Genomic DNA, 22,885 nt, shown 5'->3' with positions numbered 1-22,885 from the left:
ATATTTTAACATCATATAGCAAAACTGAATGCTACTATACTTTTTCAAAGCTCCCATATATAGCTTTAAATTTTTAATATATTTAAGATTATGACAGCAGAAGCTGGTAAGAGATACTGAGAGGTTCAATGCTTCTCATATCATGTTAAAGAAGGATAAATGTACTAAAAGAAAGAACTCATCAGATGTTTTTGGAGTTGTGGCTTGTCACTTATTGCATTTGTATTAATTAGGACTCTAAAAAGGTCTGTTCTATACAAGGCTGAACAACCCCAAAAGCTCTAAATTCATGACAATGACCTTGGACTTTCTCAAAATGATTTTTAACACACTCTGTCATTAGTAAAAACCTGCTCGAACACATGCCCCATCTGCCAGCAGCCCATCTGGAAAAGAGCTTCTTATTCTTGTAGCCAGTACAACTTCTGCCTGCTTCCTCCTCCCGGGCTCTGCACACCAGCTGTATGGTAATGAGTGTGAGCAGCTGAGAGACACTGCACGATAACAAAGCTTATGGGAAAGCGGCAGAACATGGCTGATCAGCTATTAAACAGACCAGAATAATGTTTGGGCATCTGCGTGAGGGGAGGGGGCCTTCATACATGTAAGCATGTTAAAGCGTGGTTCCTATAAGACTAAAATATAAAAGGATGAAGAAATCACGGTGCACCAAAGAAAGGTCTACAGGTTAAAGGGCATTTGCTACTATCTGAAGCTCATTCTTCAAATGCGTTCGAGTCTCTTCCTGCACAGTAGCGAGCACCTCTTTGATCGGATCACTTTCAAAGATGCTAACAAGTATGCTCCATTTCTTAATTACTGAATTTGAGGGGCTTTAGGAAGAGAAGGAGTTTCAAAATTTAAAATCATAAATGGAAGGTACTGTCTAGAGACACTGAAGGAAATGGCAGAACACATGAGCCAATAAATTTGATTTTCAATTTTTGTATTGCACTTGTAAAAATTCTATTTAATGTTATTTCAAGCCAACACACTTATTCTGGACATGTGGGAATCCCCAAACAAAACACAGAGATGTCACATATCATTTTCTCATTGATATAGACATAATGGGGTTACTTTTTATACAGGGTAGTCACACTGAATGAATCTACATAATGTAAGTGGAGCCAAGTCACATTAACGTTCTATAGGCAGTGATTACCAGTCACTCAGCAAACTAAAAGATAACTGACTATTCAAAATTGATGCAATGCATTTTCTTTTAAAATACTAAAAATATTCAAAATACTAACTCTAAAAATAGTAAACAGTAGTAGTATATCTGAAATAAAAGTAAAATATATTGATACTGAGAGCTGACCTTACCCTTTAGCCACACGGGCCTGAGGACAGTGAGCTCTTGTTACAGAGCCACACTTCCTATGGATTCTTTTGTGTGACCATCACAGCAACCCTGTGAGGTAGTACAGCCCTTTCCATTCCCCAGGCTGAATTACCAAGGCTCACTTGGTAAACAAGACAGTAAGAACGCACAGGCAGATCTGGAGAGCGCCATCATCCATGCACTGAAAACTTTCCGCTATTCTGACACGAACCAACAGAGAAGACCGGGCTTGCTTTGTTCCGTGTTGTTTCCAAATGTGTAAAACTGTCACAGGAAGCACTGAAAACAACAAATTAATAGATGGAAACACAACTGCTAAGTTTTCTCTTACTAAGAGTCAGCAGCAGAAAAAAAAAACTACCAAAAATTTGTAAGAAAGTGTGTAAAATATTACCATTTTAATACTGAAAAATAGTACAAACCAATAAAAATCCTAAAGTAAGACTATATATTAATCTAATTTTTTTATTTGCTTGATAAGCTGACAAAAATCTCCCTCACATTCTTCAAAGGCTCTTATATTGATTTTGGAAGTTTGCCAATTTTCATGAATTAATTTAGTCACATTTTATTGTCTAACTACAGATGAATTTTACTCTTTTAACTATCAACATATTCCTTGACTTCAAATACAAATTAAGGATAAGTTTTTGTAAAACAAGAGTTTTGCATAGTACACATAAGAACCTGAATTCAACTTAACAAAGCAGGATCAACTGTGAATTTAAAAGTGAGATATACTATTATCGTTCATCCAGGAACCAGCCAGTAACTCCAACAGCTTAAAAATCTTCAGATTCAGACAAGATTTACAAAAGCAGTACAATACTGCCCCTACATGTTCACAGTAGTAGTAACAGTGACAGTTTAAAATCTAAACTGGTAAAGATTTCTGAGGATGACTGGAAACCAATTGCTCACAAGTGAACTACTGTGTGTGAGTCATACACACACACACACACACACACACACACACACACACACACACACACACAAATGTAATAAGCACAGAGAAAACAAATTCTAACTTCCATACTCAAGAGCAATAAAGAAGAAATGTAAGGTGATAGTGTGTTACCCGTAATTACTGTATTTCATTTCTTCTCAAAACAAATCTCAAAGTCATCACATGAAGATATCGCAACCCCAAACAAACATGTTAACTCCATATAGTTTTAGGATCGGTATTTAACCTTTTCTGTCTGGGGTTTCTCTAAGCTTACACTTGTTTATCTCAGGTAAGTGGCTACTATTAACTCAGCAGAAAATTGTATATCACATTTCAAAAACTCTTAGTTGTTTTTATTACTATTTAACTGGCTGGTTCATGAAAGACAAACTTATGTAACTTTTCAGAAAAGTCAGAGAAAGCAAGGGCATTTTTGACCCAGGAGTAATTCAGAAGCGAGTCACTGGAGTGTTATTGACAGGACATTAAAGATTCTCAGACAAAAGTCTTATTATAAAAACACAAGTAAGATAAAATCATGTATATTGTTTAAGAGAATTCAAACTCTATTTTTTATACTGGAGTATCTGAGAAGCAGTAGATTGTATATTCTAATAAGGACCACAACAATTCAAATAGGTAAAGTGCACATATCCATGTATGTGTGTATACTTACAAGCGTAGAACAACTTTAACAGGAATTACTGAGAAGTAATTTTAAAACAGAAGTATATAATAAGCGAGGGTCAGGAGATGGCTTAGCAGTTATGAGTGGGTACTGGTCTCATAGAGGACCTGAGTTTGGGTCTAAACACTCATTTTTAGGTGGCTCACAACAACCTGTATGTAACTCCAGCTCCAGGAGAGCCTACTTCTGGCCTCTGTGGAGATCTGCATGCATGTACAGAAATACACATACAGACACACACACAGAGACACAGACACACAGACACACACACACACACACACACACACACACACACACATTTTTAAGTGTATAATAAAAGAGTCTGGGGGCTGAAGAGATGGCTCAGTGGTTAGCAGCACTGGCTGCTCTTTCAGACGATCTGGGGTCAATGCCCAGCACCCACACAGCAGCTCACAACTGTCTATATAATCCAGCTATAAGTAACTTGACACCCTCACACAGACATACATGCATGCAAAATACCAATGCATATATATAAATCATTTAAAAATTAAAATAATAAAATAAAAAGTGTCTGCTGACACATTGTATTTTGGGCACAATCCAAATACAAATGCATGCTGTGACTACAATAATGTCTGGGTTATTCAATACCTATTTGATGAATGAATGGAATCATGTACCTATGGGTTTTGTTTTTGTTTGCCACAGGCCCCGCTATGCAGCCCATGTGGACCTGAGCTCATACATCTTCCAGTCTTAGTCATCCAAGTGCTGGCACTGCAGGCATGCACACTCGGTCCAGCTTGCTCTTAGGCACTGACGTATGGCGACAGAGCAAGAACAGAAGACATGTCTCTCAAGAGACAGAAGTGCACCAGTGGTCTTCTTATGGGAGGCCGTTCTGTCTTATCCATCTATAATACTTGTGAAGTACACAGGGGGCAGACATAATCTATAACAGAAGGTTAAAGTTAATTTAGCTTTGCTCCATTTTAATGTACAGACACCATCAAATGTGGTTGGGGTTCTCTCCCATCATTTAATGTATCCATCTGCTGTGTCCTAATTGCTGATAAAAAAAATCGTGTTTAACCCCCAAATTATCTGGACACGGAGGATCCAGAAACTTGTCTCATCTGTCATTGCCATGGGGCTGTGTGCAGAGGGCACACTTAAGGAGCGGTGCTGCCACCTCCTCTCTCTGAAGCCCTCTCTAGACTGACCTAGGGTATTACAATTGAGATGTTTATCTCTGCAACGCATGCTTTAAATACATCTGTCCACAGAGACTTAAGATAAAGCTTAGACAGTCCTGACACTTCCAAGTGTGTCCCATTTTTATATGTCGGTGATGGTTATGAATGTTATGATTCTACTGACTGCGTTCTCTAACTCTGAAGGCATCTGCAGTCTTATACAGCTGTTTGGATTTTTGAAAGGTAATGTGGCACATGAACTACATATTACACAAAGCCCTAGCGCATCACATCAGTAGTTCTGCAGTAAAATAATAACCACGTAGGTAGGTATTAAAGAAGCCTTTCAAGTTCTGGTCTCCAGGACTTCGTAAGTTTCTGGTATGCAGGCAAAGGACTGTGAAGATTTATTTCAGCTACTTACTTTGCCAGGAACTTACTTCCACGCTTATTTTTAGCGTATTTTTTATTTGCTTCTCTTACTCTACAAGTCATGCTATTCAACTCATTTATTTGTTTGTTTGTTTCGCCCCCTTCCTTCCTTTCTTCCACTTGTTTTTTCAAGAAAGGGCTTTTCTGTGTAACCCTGGTTGTTCTGGAACTCACTCTGTAAACTCAGTCTTGAACTCAGAGATCAGCCTCCCTTTGCCCCCAAGTGCTAGGATTAAAGGCATGCGCCACCACTAGGCCCAACTCATTTGAAACATCAGTTCCAAGTGCATGTGGCCCCACCCTTTGATATTAACCATTTGAACAGCTTGCTATGGGTAACAAGAGATGGTTCAGTGCTTCCTCAGTGTGGTTGTAAATTGTGTATCATGTGCTACTTTAATTTGCTTTAGGCTTAGATTTAACAATGAAAGTAAAACTCCGTACTAGTAAGATCTGATGGCAGAAATGTCTAGAAAGCAACATCATAATTACATATTGAGATTACTGTATATGAAGAATGTAAAGATGACTTGATTTATGATGAGGTCATTCAAGGTTCTCAACTCTGTTCCACGTACTCAGTATCTTTGGTGGGCAAGATAAAAGGGATCCTAGCAGCAGTATAAAGAAAACCCTGTCTACTATGATGCGGTTGATGAACTTGGTTCCGGCTACTCTCTGTTTACTGGCACAACACCAGGGGACAATCTGCAGGAGCAGAATCAATGTGAGACAAAATGTAGGCACAAGCAACAGCCCACATTTCCTGCCACCCTCAGGTCAACTGCTTGGTAAATGCCATGTTTGAAAACTGTCTGAAGTCCTCTCTTAACTGTTGCTCCCCCGCTTTGTACTGGGGCCATTTAGGCATTTTCCCTTTTATATTACAATGGCTTGAAGTTTTACCACAGATATAAGATGCTTAAAAGATTGTACGTGGTTCTCTTAACTTTTAAAAAATCTTTGTGTAGCCCTGTACAAGAGCTTCTATTTATAGCCAGTGCCTTGCGTGTTACAGAGACTCCGTCTCCCCAGGAAACTCAGCAGCTCTACACTGCTTACTCACTCCTCACGCTAACCAACTTGCAGCCTTGTAGGACAGGGAGGCTCCAGAAACTCGGCCCTTCCGTCGTTGCCATGGGGCTGTGTGCAGAGGGCACACTGAAGGCGCAGCTGCCACTCCTCGCTCTGAAGCCCTCTCTAGACTGGCTCCCACCACCCTGCTGCACTGCCTCTTCTTCCAAGAGTTATGCTTTTGTCTCTTTTAGCCTTTTCTGACATTTTCAAGCCCCTGCACCTCCTGGATGACTACACTGTGTATTTGTTTCGCCCTCGCTTTCAAAATTGGTAAGTAGTAATTACTTTTAAAATTAAGTGTCAAACTGTATCTGAGTTTGGTTAAATTTAGAAAATGAAATATTCAAAATCACAGCTGCACAGTCATTTCAAAACACAGTAAACAAAAACATGACACATTCTAACAGTACAAAAACTCCTAGAAGAAATTTCCAACTTTAGCAGTTCCTTCAACAAATCAGTCACACAAATGTTTAGACTAACTCCCTCCTGCACATCACTTGCAGCATAAAAAGTACTGGCATCAGCCTGTGTGGTCTAAGAGTTGATAGCCTAATTGAAGCCACCAAATGTTTCTACGAAGTGTCACATGGCACCCCTGAGCAGCCCAAACCCTGTCAAGACAGAAACCAGTACCACTCCTGGAGAAGGCTTAGGCGGAGATGAAGATCCACAGGCAACACGAGGTAGTTGATGTGTGTTTCTCTCTGTTATATATGTCTGCCTATACACTCAGCTCAAGGTTCCGGAAACAGTCGCTGAATTGTGTGGAAGCCATATTGAACTGCGATCGGCCACCACGGTATCTTAAGAAGACTTAATAAAACTATGATGAACGAAAGTTATTCATGGCAAGGATGGAACTGAAAAGAAAGAGGCAACAAAGGTGAGCCTAGAAAGTGGCTAATTGACAAAGCTATGACAAAAATGTTAGCCTAAGTAACACTGTATAAGAAACAGGCAAGTATCTCTGGCAGCTGCTGCTGCTAGCACGAGGAGGACTCTCATAGCGGAGATTATTAATAGCAGTACACTTTGGGAGAGGCTGCCATTAATACTGTAAAAATACCTCACTAAAATCCAGGAGTGTAAGAGTATAGTGTGAAATAAAAACCAAGACACTTATCAGAAGACCAGCAATAAAAGGGCAACACTGAATCAGAATACATCTTTGAAATCGTACATGTGTACAATCTACTTGGACAAAAACATAGAAGAGTAGAAAATTCTCACATTTGGAAATACTGCAGGTGGCAATCTATGGCAAATGTCCAGCAAAGAAGACAATCACCATGAACAACTAATTTTGGATTTATTTCCATGTCTTCTTCATGAAGTGTGATAATATGTACTTAATGGAAACACTGGAGCAGAGATCACCTAAGTAATATCCATAAAATGTCTCAGTAAGGATAAACAGGCTTGGGATTGTCTTTATATTTTAGTAATGTTAGAAAGCCCTTGGATATTTTGGAATTGGTACAATTTTCTGGAAAACAATGTATTGCTATCTACTAAGACTAGAATAAAGTTAATTCTTTACCAAATAATTTTACCTCTATAAATCTGTGCATGTTATTATTATAATATTTTTGTAAAAAAAATAAATAAATAAAATATTTTTGTATGCACATGACCAAAGCATGTCACTATTCCAATTAACAACTGTAGAAGAATCAAGGCACATTCATGTGGCAAATTAGATACATTACAGTACTCATGGTCTTGGAGAGACACTAACAATGTTTACTATTAAGAATGGGTCCAAATGCTAATTTTGTTTAAAAATAATTAAATATTTAAAACTATTGTTTTAATTGTTTCTGAGCAAATAGAATTACTAACAATTTAGGAAATTGCAAAGAAAAATCATTTATTTTGCATATACTAAGCATGCCCTATTTTTGAGATGTAAGAGGTATTTAACATTAGAGAAAAATAAAATTTCACTATATAAGCTATTCAATTCAGATAATTTGGGGAAATATTACATTTATAAATTCAGGATGGTATTAATTTATGCATTTGCTTTACCAAGAAAGGCCCTCATGATTGTCGTATAGTTTTCATGAACATTCAGAATCTCTATACACATAAAGATTTTACTACAAATGGGATAATTAGCAACATTCTCTCTAAAATAATAATAATAATAATAATAATAATAATAACAACAACAACAACAACAACAATAACAACAACAACAACAACAATTCTGGCAGATCTTTGCTGAAAATTTCTAGCTAGCTGGTCTAAAGCCCACTAAAAGAACAAGATTAAAATTACATACAGCCTAAACTAACTTAAGTCTATGCACACAAAACAACCCATTAGGTTATGTCTGAAAGAACACTAAAAACTTGAATACAGCTTTCTCTCTATTAATGGCACAATGATTGAGAAAAAAAATCCAAACCCAAAACAATGTTGCTGAAGAGGTGCTATGCCACTTTTGTCCTTGTCCAAAGCAGTGACTAGGGCTGTGGACAGGAAGGACACTGTGCCAGGGTGAGGGAGAGCTGTCTCAACGGCTGCCAGCTGCACTCGGCCAACTAGGTATGATCTCTGGCTAACAAGGCTACAAAGAACAAACCAACAAGTGACATAAACATTTCAAGATTTTAATGAGTAAAACTGTTTGATACCGCATGGCTTAAGTTAAAAGCCCTGAGGGTGACTGCAAACGGACTGTGCTACAAGAATTTACTTTTAGCCGTTAAGATGCTTCCAGACTTATCTTCCAAATGCATTTATCACAGTAGTTGAACAGTGTCAGGTGTGTAAGGAAAAGGTCTATATGAACCACAAAGATGGTAGCCAGGAGAGCAGGTACCCGTAAGATCAGCAAAGAGACTGAACTACTGGCTCCCCTGGTCACCATGAAGCCAGGCAGAGGGCATTTGTTTGAGTCCCCAGTCCCTAGTCCACTACCTGGGGAAACGTCTTGGTTTACAGTATTTAGCTCACATTTAAGTCACCTGGGGATTAAATTGGAAGAAAAACAAATCCAGAAGAGCAGCGTTGGGCCCTTTAAAATCAAGCATGGTGGCGCACACCTATAAGCCTGGGACTAGGAAGGTTGCGGCAAAAGAATTACTAGCTCAAGGCCAGCCTGAAGTACACAGTAAGACTGCCTCAAGAAACAAACACAAGTGAGTAACGACAAAGAACCCACGAGCCTGTCCCACACTCACGCCACCGGTCACCATGCTCTACCCCATTCACTCAGTCGTGCTTCTGTGCCACACAACCCAAAACACACACGTCACTCTGCCGTCATCATTTGGTCATTAGCTAGAACAACCAGATGTTTAAAATTCTTATCTAAGCCAACAACTCCATTTCATTTCAAAATTTCGTACAAAATAGTAACACTTAAGAATAGTTCTATGCTGGGTGTGGTGGCGCACGCCTTTAATCTCAGAACTTGGGAAGCAGAGGCAGGTGGATCATTGTGAGTTCAAGACCAGCCTGGTCTACAAGTGAGTCCAGGATAGTCAGGGCTACATAGAGAAACCCTGTGTCAAAAAGCCAAGATGATTAAGTGGCCCAAAGCTAAAATAAGTGAATAAATGAGATTTATACATTAAGAAAGATTTTCTTCCAACATATTAACTGTAAGAGTGGTTTTCTTCAAATATACTAAGATTCACCAATATTTCTCTTAGTAAAATGAAAAAAATTGTCTGCATTCTTGTTTTAGATATGCTCAAAATATAGAAAAATAATGAAAGTGAGATTCCAGGAATATATTACTATTATAATTAAAAGCATTCTAATTTCAAAGAAAGAAATAAAGCAACTCATGCAGTACATCTGTTCTCTTAAAGAATAATCAGAGGTTTAAAAAAATTACAAATTATATTGCTAAACTCCTTTATACTAAGAATTACCTGTGGAGCTTATCTTTTAAGATGACTTTTACTGATGGGGGTTGGGGGACTTGGGGGGGGGGGGAATGCATGTTAGTACAGGAGCCTCAGAAGCCCAGAAGAGGGCACTAGAGAAAGAACTATAGGTAGGCTGTGAGCCATCTGATGTGCAGGGACCTCTATAGTAACAGAATGCACTATTAAGAACTGAGTCATCTCTTCAGCCCCCTGAAGAGCTGGTTTTTAAACAAATATTTTAGCTGATGGGTTCTGCAATGCTAAGTACTTTAAGTCATTAGTGACTGATTAGTAGCTAATTTGTTATTTATTTACTGCTACAAAAAGACTCATGGTCACATACTTTAGGTGGGAGCCTAGAAAAACTAATAAACTAGACTACCCACACTGATGCCGTACTTGGTAAGATAAACACGTTTTCTTAGTTTTTATACTGTCATGCTTTCAGTTTCGTTCAAAGCATCAGCCCTGCAAACATTAGCTGACTCAGCATTATGGACGTGGTACCCTGTTCTCCACAACATCTGGCACAAGACACCATCAGGAGCTATATGGCATTTCAGAATTCTCTCATAAACACTTAAAATATCTGTCATAGATATCCCGGGGGGGGGGGGGGAGGAGAGTTAGTAAACTAACAAAGATAATATGAGTCCATTTAAAGTAACCAAATATGGAGAGAGAAGGTCTCCTAACTGATGTTCCCAGGAGTCAGAACCAATGAGTCGTGCAACAGTCAACTACTAGCAGGCACACAAAAACTGAATGTACTGTTTTGTTTTGTTTTGTTTTGTTTTAAGACTGTTGTAAGCCTTTAGACCTTTTTTTCCCTTCTAATTTTCTAGTACAACTTTTATTTCCATACTTAGTTTATCATGGCATTGCAGCCCTACCATAGAGCATTGTATGGCTCTAACTCAGCACAGTAAGCTAGGAAAGTCAGAGCAGTGACGTAAGAAAACCTCAGGAAAGCCTCAAGTCCTTGTTCATTCTTCCTACAGGAGCAGCTTCCATGTAGTTTCCAAACAACTGCCCTGTGACACAGTCTCCCACATAAGAAAACTCCCCAGGTTTGCCACAAAATAAGAACACGGTAAGAGAATAATATTAACTTGGTTATTAATTTTTAATTGTTTAATGTAAAAAGGACCTCATGTTTTTATGTTTGGTAAGCTTTCTTTTTTAAACTTATTTGTGTTGGTATTTTCTTTTACAGAAGGAGTAAATTAATCACTTATTTTACGAATGGCTTTACAGCTGTTAGAGGCCTCTTGTAAAATCTCAAATGCGAGCAGTGACCTCACTCCACAGAGGCTCTCAAACTGACAGGTGGAAAAGACAAGGAACTACGAAGACGGAGTAAACAGGAGAGAAAGGAAGACGAGAAGAAACAGGACAAGAGAGGTACTTGTATTCCGTTTTCCAACTTTAAAAGGCATTGTTTTAACTTTGGTTCCAACATGGCTGCCACCTGCTTCAGATAGAAGTTGAAATCACTCGAAAGGAACTAAGCTACTTAGGAAAAAAAATTACAAAGTTTACTTAAATCTAAGTAAAAAGAGTCTCTACATAGACAGAACTATTTGTTTGGGTTTGTTGTTGTTGTTGTTGTTGTTATTTTGTTTTGTTTTAGTGTTAGTATTATGGGTTATTCTACTTGTTTCCAACAGTCCAAAAAAAAAAAAACAACAACAACAACAACAAAAAAAACAAGGAACTGTAAGAGATGCATGGCAGTAATAACACTGATTAAGCCAGTTCTCAGTCCCTTCCAAAGACAGCCAGGCACAGACACAGACAGACACACAGACAGATACGCGTGACTCGGGTCTCCTGTGTTCAGGATTATAAATGTATTTCAGATCTATAAATACATCACTCTAGTAAATAATTCAAAATGGCAACAGCAGCTAAGTCAGAAGAAACATGTATCGCTAATACCAACAGCTTCAGTGGGGAGTACTGAAAACCATCCTAGGGTCTTGGGGTGATTCTATGTTAGCACTAGTTCTGAACACCCAGGTTAGCGTGGGGTGTCTATATATAAACTCTACCACACAGCAGCATGCTACTACTGTTTCAGCAAAAAAGTGACATCTCTCTTAATTTATTAAGTTTTAATTCATGAAACAGATTTTAAAAATAACCCAACTTTAAGGGCCAAAGAAGTCTAAGGACCTGGAATGCTCTTTGAACTAGATGCTGTATTTCCCACAAGTAAGGAATACACCAACAGCAGCTTTTGGTTTGCCATCAATATAAAAGCTACAAAATTGAGACTGAATTTATTTATCAGCATATTTCAAGATGTATCTTTTTCACATTTACCAGTCTGAAATAAGTTTACAAGATTCTAATCTCATGAAAAATAGAGGGGACAACAAGTCACAGTAGAGAACCCTGCCAGGCTCCAGATCATCTGTAAAGTTACTACTGTGTGAGCTTTCCCTGGCAACACAACACACTGTGAGCTCTCCTCACAAATACGCACACGGAGCCTGAAGCACTGCTTCACCAGAAGAGAAACGGCACTTAAATAAACACTCATGATTCCAAACGTGACAGACTTACCCGTCTTCGACAGAAGGGCAGGCCCTGGGCTATGATGCTAATGCTAAATATCTTCATCACAGTCTGATGTGGAAGAGGCTCTTTTGTACTTTTCAGATCGACAGGAACCAAGCCATGGCTCACAGGAGCCTTTCCCGGTTTTGACATTTTACACTCCTCTTGGCTGATAAATACTCTCTACATGTAATACAGGCACATTACTAAAACGCTAACCACCAAATTAAAAGAAAAAAAAAATCACTAGTAGCTGTAAAAGGCTGGCAACCCAAGGCCTGCCGCTGCTGCTTCTGTCTTTCAACCTTCTCTTTGCGAGTGCCCTGACCTGTCTGAGGCTTGCTGAAGTGCAAACTGTCCTAGAATAGCCAGGAATTATAAGCTCCTGAAGTGAGCGCTCCTGCTCCTGCCAGTCAAACAGCTGGTGAGCTCCCACAGCCAGTGAGTGGTGCACACAGGGGCAGAGCAGGGCTGGGCTGCAGCCCCGGGAGCACTCCTCCAACTAAGCAACCAAGGTGCTCCCTAGAAAGTGAGAAGTATGATTTTTCTTTACAAATTCAAAACACACACAAGTCTATTTTCTCTTGTCTTCCTTTCTCGAATGCCACCACAAAAATCTGAAGAGTGCTTTCAGTCTATTTAAATTTAAGGAGTTTACGCATGTTAAAAACCTCAACCTCATTTGTATTAGTAGGTGCTCTTCTCAAGTGTTCAACACTGTGTCTGCTTCCCTTTCCATACAAACCGTTCTTTATCTCCAGACAGTAAACACACTCTATCTCTGTCTAGAGCATCTTACTAGACAGAACCGTCTTACTAGAGATTACCAATCTCTGTAATTCTGAAAAAGTCCCTGATTCTATTATAATAGCCACATGACTGACTGGAGACACACAAATTGTCTATTATTTATAACCTATAATAGGCAGTGGTCACAATCACATGTCACTCCTCAACAAGAACACGCTCTAAGAACACATGGTAGTGTGTGTGGCATTGAGTACACTGACACAGATTACAATAAAGGACTGAAATGTTAGGTGGCGCATAGAAATTCTTAGTGCTTAATCTCTCCAACAGATCAATTAGAGCAATCTTCCTAAACTCACAGAAGGACTGGACTATAACATTTATTTCCAGGGAACTTTCAATAGCTCCCTAATGCCTAAGGTCCCACTGGAGACGGACTCCACCTGAAAGTATCACCAAACTAACTGTTGAAGCATCATCTCCAATAGTTCCTTAAACTAACCTCGTAGGCTGACCTCAGTCCTGCCATGTAGCCAGAAATGGCCTCAAACTCCTGATCCACCCGCCTCTCACTCCTAAGTGTTAGAATTACAAGGTGAGCCACCTTGTCTGGCCTTTTTTCTCTGCTCCCACTTTGGAAAGATCAAGCTTACTCTGTAAGTAATTGATAACTGATGAAAAGACAGTTTATACATGAGAAATATTCCTAGCCTTATCCTAATGCTATGTTCTTAAACCAGATCTTTCTCTCTAATATCAAATTCTGAAATGCAGCTGGATGTGGTGATGCATGCCTGTAATGCCAGTGGGATTACTGGGAAGCAGAAGCAGGCAGATCTCGTGAGTTCAAGGCCAGCCTGGTCTACAAGGTGAGCCCAGGACAGCCAAGACTACACAGAGAAACCCTGTCTTGGAGGGAAAAAAAAAAAAAAGCAAACAAACAAACAAAAAAATGCAGTTTAAAATACAAACTCAATGGCAGCAGGTAGGAAAATTGGAATATTGTGGGAGACACCGTAACTGCTATGAAAGTAGTATGACAGTTCCCTAAACCTATAGGCCAAGTCAGCCTGTCACTCAGCACTTCCACGACTCAAGAGCAGGGACTTGACTAGAAGGACCATGACTGCAGCATCATTATTCCAACAATCACAACGTGGAAACGACCAAGTCAACGAAGAGCTACACGCATACAGCTGAATGCAGTTTTGCCTTCAAAAAGAGAATTCTAGCCTCGCTACATCATTGAAAATTGAGGCTATCATACTAAGTGAAACAAGTGCATTAAAAAGAGGCAGACACAGCATGACTCCAAATACATCAGCAGCATGTGGGAAAGTCCAGTTCAGAGACAGAAAGCAGAAGGGTGGTCCCCAAAGCCGAGGAAGTAAGTATGTTTAACTGCTACAGAGTTTCAGCCAGAAAAGATGAGAGGGTTCCAGAGAGGAAAAGTGTAACTAACCATAGTGCAATATTGTGAATGTACTTAGCGCTACTGAATGCACAGGAACAAGGTTAAAACTTTACATTTCATGTTAAAGTATTCAACTACAGTAATAAGTTTAGAAGGTAAATGAGAGTAGACTGTACAACAGAAGTCCTTGATCCCAGGACTGGAGACTTGGCTCAGTAGACTAAGAGCTCTTGCTGACCAAGCTTGGCACACACCCAGATGAAAAGCTGGGTGTGGTCCCCTGGGAGACAGGAGCATGACTGGGGATTGTTTTCCTCTAGCCTAGCTCCAGGTTCAGTGAGGGATGTCTCAAGGAAATAAGGCAAGGAGTGATTGCACAGGACATCTAACGCCTTCCCGTCTTCTGCATGGGAGTACACAGCACAGACACGCACACGCATACGCACACAGGTAAGTGGATGTGTGCTCAGGGCACACAGACATGTTTATTATTTGTAAAATAACTTATGATGGGCAATGATCACAGTCACATGTCACCTCTCAGCAAGGGCATGCTCTAAGAAACACATGGCAGTGTGTGCATGGCATCATTCCCCAACAAAGATCCAGGGTTAGGATGGAGAAAAGACAGATTAAGAACAATGGAAATCTATAAACTGCTTTGGTTGGAGGGAAAGTTAAAACTGACAGTTAAGAGCAATGTGTCTACAGTCCCACCAGCCTCTTCGGGGGAAATGCTACAGTCTCCAGTCTCCGTATCTCCTCAGATGCTCACTTTACTCTCAAGAGTTAAGACTGATATTTTCTTTATACAATACCTCACTGGTATTCTGTTTGATTACTTAGAACACCGCTTTTGCTGACGTATCCTCAGATATCATCACTATCTATTTTGCTAATATTACAATATAATTTTATACAGATAGAGATCTTTTTTCTCAAAACAACTTGTTTCAGTGATAATCTCTGAAAACAATTAGCCCTTCCAATTCCTTTCAGAACTACACAGAAGAGACCATTTAAACTAAATGATACTTTGGTGTTTAAACAAACCAAAAAACCTAAAAAGGGCAGTGTATTCTGTGAATTTAGTGTTCATTGTGCATAAAAAAGATACGAAACAGGCCAGTTGCAATTTAACTTTTACTTAACCCACTGATTAATTAAATATAAAAATTAACACTGTCTGTATTCACGTTTACACTTAAAATCCTCAAAGATCTGTAAGGCCACATTGTTTTTTAAGATCTGGATTCCCAAATCCATCCAATCTGTGCAATTTTTAAAGTCTGACATACGTGGGGAAGACTTGTCGCTTAAAGGAACTACAAATAAAATTTCCTTCCTAGATTCCTAAAGACTGGAACAATTAGTATGAAGCTAAACTGAACTTTGCATGTTCCTATGATTATTCATGATTTAAAACAAAACAAAACCCACAGGAGAGAGTGAACACTGTTGTATATCAGAAACCACATTTTCAGAAGCACCGAGTAAGTGGTAAACTCGGTTTAAATCAGTGAACAGCTGCCCTCAACTGGAGAGTGCGGAGCACTGCAACTCCAGCCAACCTAACACCAGGTGGAAGCGGCCAGCCAAGTCTTTAGTGACGGCCAACGTGGGGCTCTACTGTCCAAGTGTCTGCTTTGAGGACCTCTTTCTGAGCCCTGTTCTCAATCTAGAGTGGAAACGCGAAAAGCATCAAACCCGTCAACTCCACAAGAAAACCCTGATCAAGAAGGACAATATGGATCATGTACAGCATCACAACCACTGACACTAAGCTGGAGCCAGCTCCATGGGCTAACTATACAAGAAAACCACACTCAGCTGGGCGTGGTGGCACATGCCCCTAATTCCAGCCCTTGGAGAGGTAGAGGGAAGAGGATCTCTGTGAGTTCAAGGCCAGCCTAGTCTACAAAGAGTCTGGAACTACACAGAGAAACCCTGTTCCAAAAAACAAACACACGCAAAAAAGAAAAAGAAAAGCACAATAAATGTGGACATGTACATGGCACCTCAACTGTGACACAGTAAGCCTGAGATAGCTCCGTATATTTAAAGGGTTTCCTTACATTGCCCAGGCTAGCCCCAAATTCTTGCTCTCAAGCAATCTTCTTTCAAAAGATCCTCTTGCCTCAGCTTCTAAGTAGCTGGGCCTACATGCATGTGTCATTGCACCAGCTTTAAAAAACTGATTTTGTACCACGAGTTTCTGTATTTTTTCAATGGGGAGAATATTAACACATGCCACTGGATCTCAGCATCATTCAATGCTTCTGTGAACTTAAGCCAGAAGTAACTATTCTCAGAGAAAAAGAAAATTCTAGATACTTAAAGGCAATATTAAAAGTGAAATAAGTCAGAAAAACCATCCTTCCAATAGAGAACGTAGTATTGTCAACCACATTCTGGAATTTGTCATAAAAACTTTCTATGCCAAATCAATTTTCAATCTTTCATAGCACAGTACCAAAGAGATGAGACTCTTATATTATCGCTCACTAAGCATTTATACATGAAGATGGAGAAACTAAAACAGGAAACAGTCATAAACCAACAGTTATCTGCTTGTATTAGTAATACCTCAACTATAGAAAGACAATTGAGGATAAAATTAAAAGCTAACTTTATGGTGTGCTCCCTATACCCTTAGTATTCATGAAACAACATCAAATGGATTATAAAAATTAGCCCCAGCCAGGCAATGGAGGCACACGCCTTTAATCCCAGTACTCAGGAGGGTCGCTCTAGCCCAGCCTGATCTACAGAGTAAGTGCCAGGATAGCCAGAGCTACAGAGCGACACTCTGTCTTGAAAAACAAAGAGGAAGGGAGGGAGGGAGGGAGGGAGGGAGGGAGGGAGGGAGGGAGGGAGGAAGTTGAAGTTCCACCCAGAATGGTTTCTAAAGAAGTTCACCACAGCATTAAAATATTCAAAGTACTTATCCGGAGTTTACAAGTTCCACTTCCTGAGGCATTGCAGCAAGAGAACATCACTAATAGATCACAAATTACTATTGAGCTACACCTACACACACACACACACACACACACACACACACACACACACACACACACACACACACAGACCCCACAGTGTTTTTAACAACAAAAAAATCCCAAAATATTGGCTTGTATAAGGTACTGCAGCTATAGTCAAGGTGGCTGCTCCAAATTTCCCTGGAAATTCCCAGTTGTGTCAAAGTGACTGGCTAAAAATAAGTTACACATTAAATGTAAAATGTCAGAAAGTTCCCCTCAAATGATCAGTTTAAAGGTGACAGGAACCATACCGTAGGACACCAGATATCCTGATACTTCAAAGTTAATATCCTTTTCTTTTCTTTCTTTCTTTCTTTTTTTTTTTTTTTTTTTTTTTTTTTTTTTTTTTGGTTTGTTTTTTCGAGACAAGGTTTCTCTGTGTAGCCTTGGCTGTCCTGGACTCACTTGGTAGACCAGGCTGGCCTCAAACTCACAGCGATCCGCCTGCCTCTGCCTCCCAAGTGCTGGGATTAAAAGCGTGCACCACCATGCCTGGCTCTCAAGTTAATATCTATTAGCTTCCTTACAACTAAACTACTCTTAGAACTTAAGAGCCTCTAGGCCAGTGGTTCTCCACCAACGGTCACAATCCTTTTCAGGGCCAAATGACCCCCTCACATAGGTTACCTAAGACCATCAGGAAAACACAGATATCTACATTACAATTCATAACAGTAGCAAAATTACAGTTGTGAAGTAATAACAAAAATAATTTTATGACCGGGGTTCGTCACAGCGTGAGTTGCGGCATAAAAGGCTGCAGAGTTAGGAAGCTTGAGCACCGCTGAGCTGGGATGAACTGTGCAAAGCTGGCAGGCAACTGTGTGGCACAGAATATCAGGTGGATTTCATTCTCGTTTCAGGGTCACCATGAACCGGGACCCTTAGGCTGGCTACTCACCTCATCCGTCGGCTTCCCAAGGAGAGCATGGGACAGACGGCTCGGGTCAAAGTTACAGGTTGGAGTGCATGCTGTAGCTTTACGAGTCTCATGGAGATCTTGCAATGCTGGATTATCGATTTTGTGAGCCTTCTTTTACTACAAGTTAGTGACTAGTAGAGCTAGCTTTACAAAATATATCCAAGGGCCAGCAGCATGGCTTAGTGTAGAAAGGAGCTTGTTGCCAAGCCCGGCGACCCAGGTTTGATTCCCAGGACCTGATGCTATGAGAGAACCGACTCCTAGGTTGTCCATAAACTTCATGTATACCCTCCCTCCAAAAATAAATGTGATTTTAAAAAATATTTAAAATAAAACATCTACTCAATACTCGCTGCTTCAATTCATTTGTGTATACTCTTTAAAACCAGGCAGCTTACACTGTGTGGCAGATAGTGTAGAATTGTATACAAACCAAGCATTTTAACTGGAAAGAAGGTATAGATATAATGAAAAAGTTTTAAAAACAGACCAAAAGATGAAATTCAAGAAATTAACACTACAATAAATTATATATTTTTACTTTCATCTCCTATCTACTGTGATAACTGAGCCAGTGACATACAAAGTGTATATACAGATGAAAGATATACATAAGGGATATTTTTTTAATGTAAGCTTTGAATTTTAATCCTATATGTGTGTGTATGAACTGTTAACTTCACAACAAACTTCTCATTCTTTTATCAGTCACTTAAAGAAATATGTGAGATTAAATCCTGAAGTCCAACTTTCAGATTATGTTTTCTAAGTATTTCTGCAGTGCCCAGGACAAAGTCCTTATGTCTGTAACATAATTTACCTCATGACTAAGTTTAACTCTGATATTCTGTGCCGGGTTACCCCAGCTGTTAAACTGGCCTTACACAGCTGCTCACCAAGAATTCAGCTGGTGATTAATATAGCTGTACCTTTAAGTCAACTATGACAAGAATGCCATTGTAATTACAGGTATTTCAATCATGCAAGAATCCCAACCCCATGTAAGGATAGAGGAAGAAGAGTAAAACAACTTCATCATCCACATTTAAAGTCTGTTATTTAAATTACTTTTATAAGAAAGCTTAAGCATAAATAACGTACCAACCTCTCAGCTAAAATAGATTTAATATTACCTATAAATTATTCATTTCTCCTACAAAGTGTGTGTTTGAGTGTTTTGTGTGTGTGTGTATGTGAGTGTTTGAGTATGTGTACACCTTTAAAATGTAAATATTTTAAGCATAGGAATATTTACTCTAAATACAGTAGATTAAATATACAATCAAGCTGTAGAATAATTAATTTAGGGTTTCATTCCTGTATGAACTGACAGTCTCATAAATCTCAACATTAATTTTACAGCAGATGTCTGAGTTTTCATTTCTTCAATAAATAAAACACTAATTAGCTTTCAAAAGAGATAAATTAATTCAATTTCTATAATCCCGAGTGTGCTGAAGTAGAAAGATCTTGGGAGTTACGAGGAAGGAGTCAGAGGTATGGAGATACAGCTCAGTTGGGTAAGCACTTGCTATGCAAACATGGAGACCCAACTCTTACATTCAATCCCCAAGCCCCACTTTCACATTTACATGCTTGTGGGTCCCAGCATCTAAAATCCTAGTGCCCAACAGGAGAGAAAAGGGTCCCCAAAGCTTGCTGGCTAGCTGGTCTAGCAAACTTGAGGTTCAGTGAGAGACGCCACCCATCCCTAGCCGCTATATAAGGAGAGACAAACAGGACAAAAGGCAGAGGTATGACAACATCCCACGCATACACATTCTTAGTGACAGTTGCTATGGTCTTCCTGCCTTCACACTCTTTTTGTAGTAGGACCCTAATGCTTACTCTGAAAAATGGAGCCCACATCCTCTTCACTTTAAAAAATGGGCAGACTTTTCTGTTTAAAGAAACACCCTGCGATAAAAAGGTTCAGCTTGTTTTTCATATTGATATTCTATACCCAAGTGATCCGAGGAAACAGAATAAAGCCCAAGGCAGCTCAGTTAAGGGCACATACGGGTAAGGCCTGAGACTGCAGGCTGGGCGGGTGACTGTCCAGCCTCCAGCTGACTCAGACCCACCGCTTCCCCTCTAACCACACCCTGACTTGCAACCAGCCTGAATGTGCACTGTGCCAGCAGATAACAAAATACACACAAACACAAAGGGCACAGCTTTGCTGTGAGACTACACCTACAAAGCCTTCACTGTGGAATGGTCCCTACACAGCCTTCACTGCATTATGGTGTCCTCGTAGTCTTCCCAGTGAGTGTTAACGTCACATTTTAACAACAGTGGAGAAAACAAAAGGTGATCTAAAATGCAAAGATTAGTTGCTATTCTGAGGGTGGAAAATATTTTGGTAACAATTTCCCACTTCGATATCTACTGAAAATGACTCACTTAGCAAGTCTCTGGCTGTTTTCAAAACAAAACTATAAAAAATGTTATACAATACTTTGGCTTGGATTTCATCTGAGCTACTTTAATGTAAGAAAAGGAAATTAATTATTTTAACTTTCCTATCATGACACTTTCATCTTTATTTCATGAACACTCACATGACCACAGAGTAGTAGGCAGGTAGAAATAACGTACATCAGATCTGAGACCTGGAAATCCCAACCAAAGGGGTAACGGATTGTGTCACTTAAGCATAAGCCACTAGGAAGCCACATACCCTAGAGTTCCAAAGGAATGGGAAAAAGAAGTACTTTTATCTGTAACCTCTTCAGATATTTTAAACATTGACAATACATTTAAATGTGTTAAAAAAAAAACATTTTATGAGACAACAGTTTTAATCTCTGTTGTTTCTACCTGGAATAAAGAAGTACAAAATAATTTAAAAGAAGTAAACATATTTAATACATAATTAAGAGGATAACAAATTATCTTCAACATTTTAATATAATCTTTTTGAACCGCTTACCCCCTTTCCAGACAGGGTCTCACTACATAGCCCTGAATAGCCTGGAATTTACTAGGTAGACAAGGCTGGCCTCAAACTCACAGAGATCTGCCTGCTTCTGCTACAAGTTAAGTGCTGGGGTTAAAGGTAAACCGCCATACTACGCCAATCTACGCTATAGGAGGTAACAGCACAAAACAATAATCCTCAGAACTAACTTTAACACTACAGTCGTACCTCAGTCTATTCAAAACTGTCACCCATTAGACCCTAAGATAGATGCCAATGCGATCATAAACCACGAGCATTAGTTCGTTAAAAGCCCAAGGTCAATGCAGACAAGCAGAAGCGAATGACTAACTCCCAGCACTCCGCAAACTCAGCAGCCTCTTCCTCACACCGCAATCCGTACTGGCATCTTATTTCAACAACCAGAAACCCATATAATTAAAGCATCTTCACTTTGAAAGTAGAACACGCCCTAAAAGGAGCTGCTATTTGCAAAGCAGAGAAGCCACTGTTAACAAGTGCTTCGGCAAGGACTACCTGACAGATGGGCAATGCACATCTGTCTAAAGCAGGCTCTTTTCTGGGGAAATACATTTTTTAAATGTTTGGATCATTTTCCACCTTGGTGGTCACTGAGAAGAGGCATTCCATCCTCCGTCCCATCTCACAGGGAGAGGTGAAGCTTCCAGTGCATGTTGTCCTAACTAGACCACTTATGTTAGGAGCAAGCCAATGGGACTCAGGTCTACAGCCGGTGAGGACCACAAAGCACATTCTCCCAGTGCACCCTAAGCACAGGTAACTCAACCCATCCGCAGCCACTGCTGCCTTTGTTTCCGATCACATCTTAATGTGAACGTGTGGGCACTTTCTCTAGCAAAAAGCAGGAAGGGGATCTGCAGGTGTGCTGCATGGACCCCATTTACTGCAGTCACTCAGTCCTACCACACCCAATCATCTCAAGAAAAACAACCTGAAGTAAGAAATAAAGCTTCTCTTCTGAATATTCTCAATTGGCCCCGAGTTTATCAGTATTTTCTTTTAAGTTCCAAATTCCTTCTAGTTTCCGCATGAAGCAATTAATTACTTGATAGTTAGTGCTAACTAAACTTTAATGGCCTACAGTCCCACTCCTTGTTAAATGCCACAACCATTTAGGCAGAAGTCAGTGAACAGTTTCAAGTCACCAGACAATCTCTTAGAAACGAAAAATGCTTTGCATGGCATGGCATTAAGCTGACTTAAAAATCACTGACATTATGAAATTTAATTATGTCATATTTACTGAACACTCCCAGTCCTTGTCCTGGCTACCTTTCCGGCCTCAACAAACCCTCTCAGTAACACTCTATGACAGGTACTACCACCACTCTTAGCAGCACCAGAGAGTTAACGGTTGGTTTGGCCTTGGCTAGCTATCTCACTGCAGAGATCAGTGCCTCCTGCTACTTATGAACTTTGATGCATTGTTATGCAGGTGCTATGAGGGTACTGCTAGTGTACTCATGAAATCCAATGAGTGAGTTAGACAGACAGACAGACAGACAGACAGACAGACAGACACAGAATATTTGTTCTTCACTGGGAGGACTGTGTACATTGTCCTCAATTTTATCAAGGAACCTGTGGCACCACTCTATGGGCCAGTGTGCTACAAACTTTAGGACAGAGCTCACTTAAAATGCACACTCCAGTCCTAGAGTTAGGCTAAGTAGTTGTGGTG

At 39.8% G+C, this 22,885-nt stretch overlaps 1 protein-coding gene and 1 long non-coding RNA gene across 8 annotated transcripts in view; one reads left to right on the top strand and one right to left on the bottom strand.

The window, feature by feature from the left end:
- FBXW7 (F-box and WD repeat domain containing 7) overlaps positions 1-22,885 on the bottom strand; it is a 167,466-nt gene that overhangs the window by 38,603 nt on the left and 105,978 nt on the right. The window contains exon 1 of one of the 7 annotated variants that reach the window (XM_084768922.1): positions 12,116-12,419. The exons of the other annotated variants lie outside the window; for them this stretch is intronic. Coding sequence (XP_084625048.1) covers positions 12,116-12,262 — 147 coding nt within the window. The 5' untranslated portion in view covers positions 12,263-12,419. Of the gene's footprint in view, positions 1-12,115; positions 12,420-22,885 lie in introns of those variants that run through there. 7 annotated transcript variants of the gene reach the window in all.
- On the top strand, positions 9,506-16,507 carry LOC311590092. Its single transcript, XR_014776763.1, has 3 exons — positions 9,506-10,637; positions 10,761-10,948; positions 14,594-16,507. It is a non-coding gene; the product is annotated as an uncharacterized lncRNA (long non-coding RNA).

This window comes from Acomys minous (assembly GCF_964271855.1).
Source record: "Acomys minous genome assembly, chromosome: 19".
Lineage (NCBI taxonomy): Eukaryota > Metazoa > Chordata > Mammalia > Rodentia > Muridae > Acomys > Acomys minous.
Note: the sequence above shows the minus strand (reverse complement) of the source record. Positions and strands in the feature narration are given on the sequence as shown.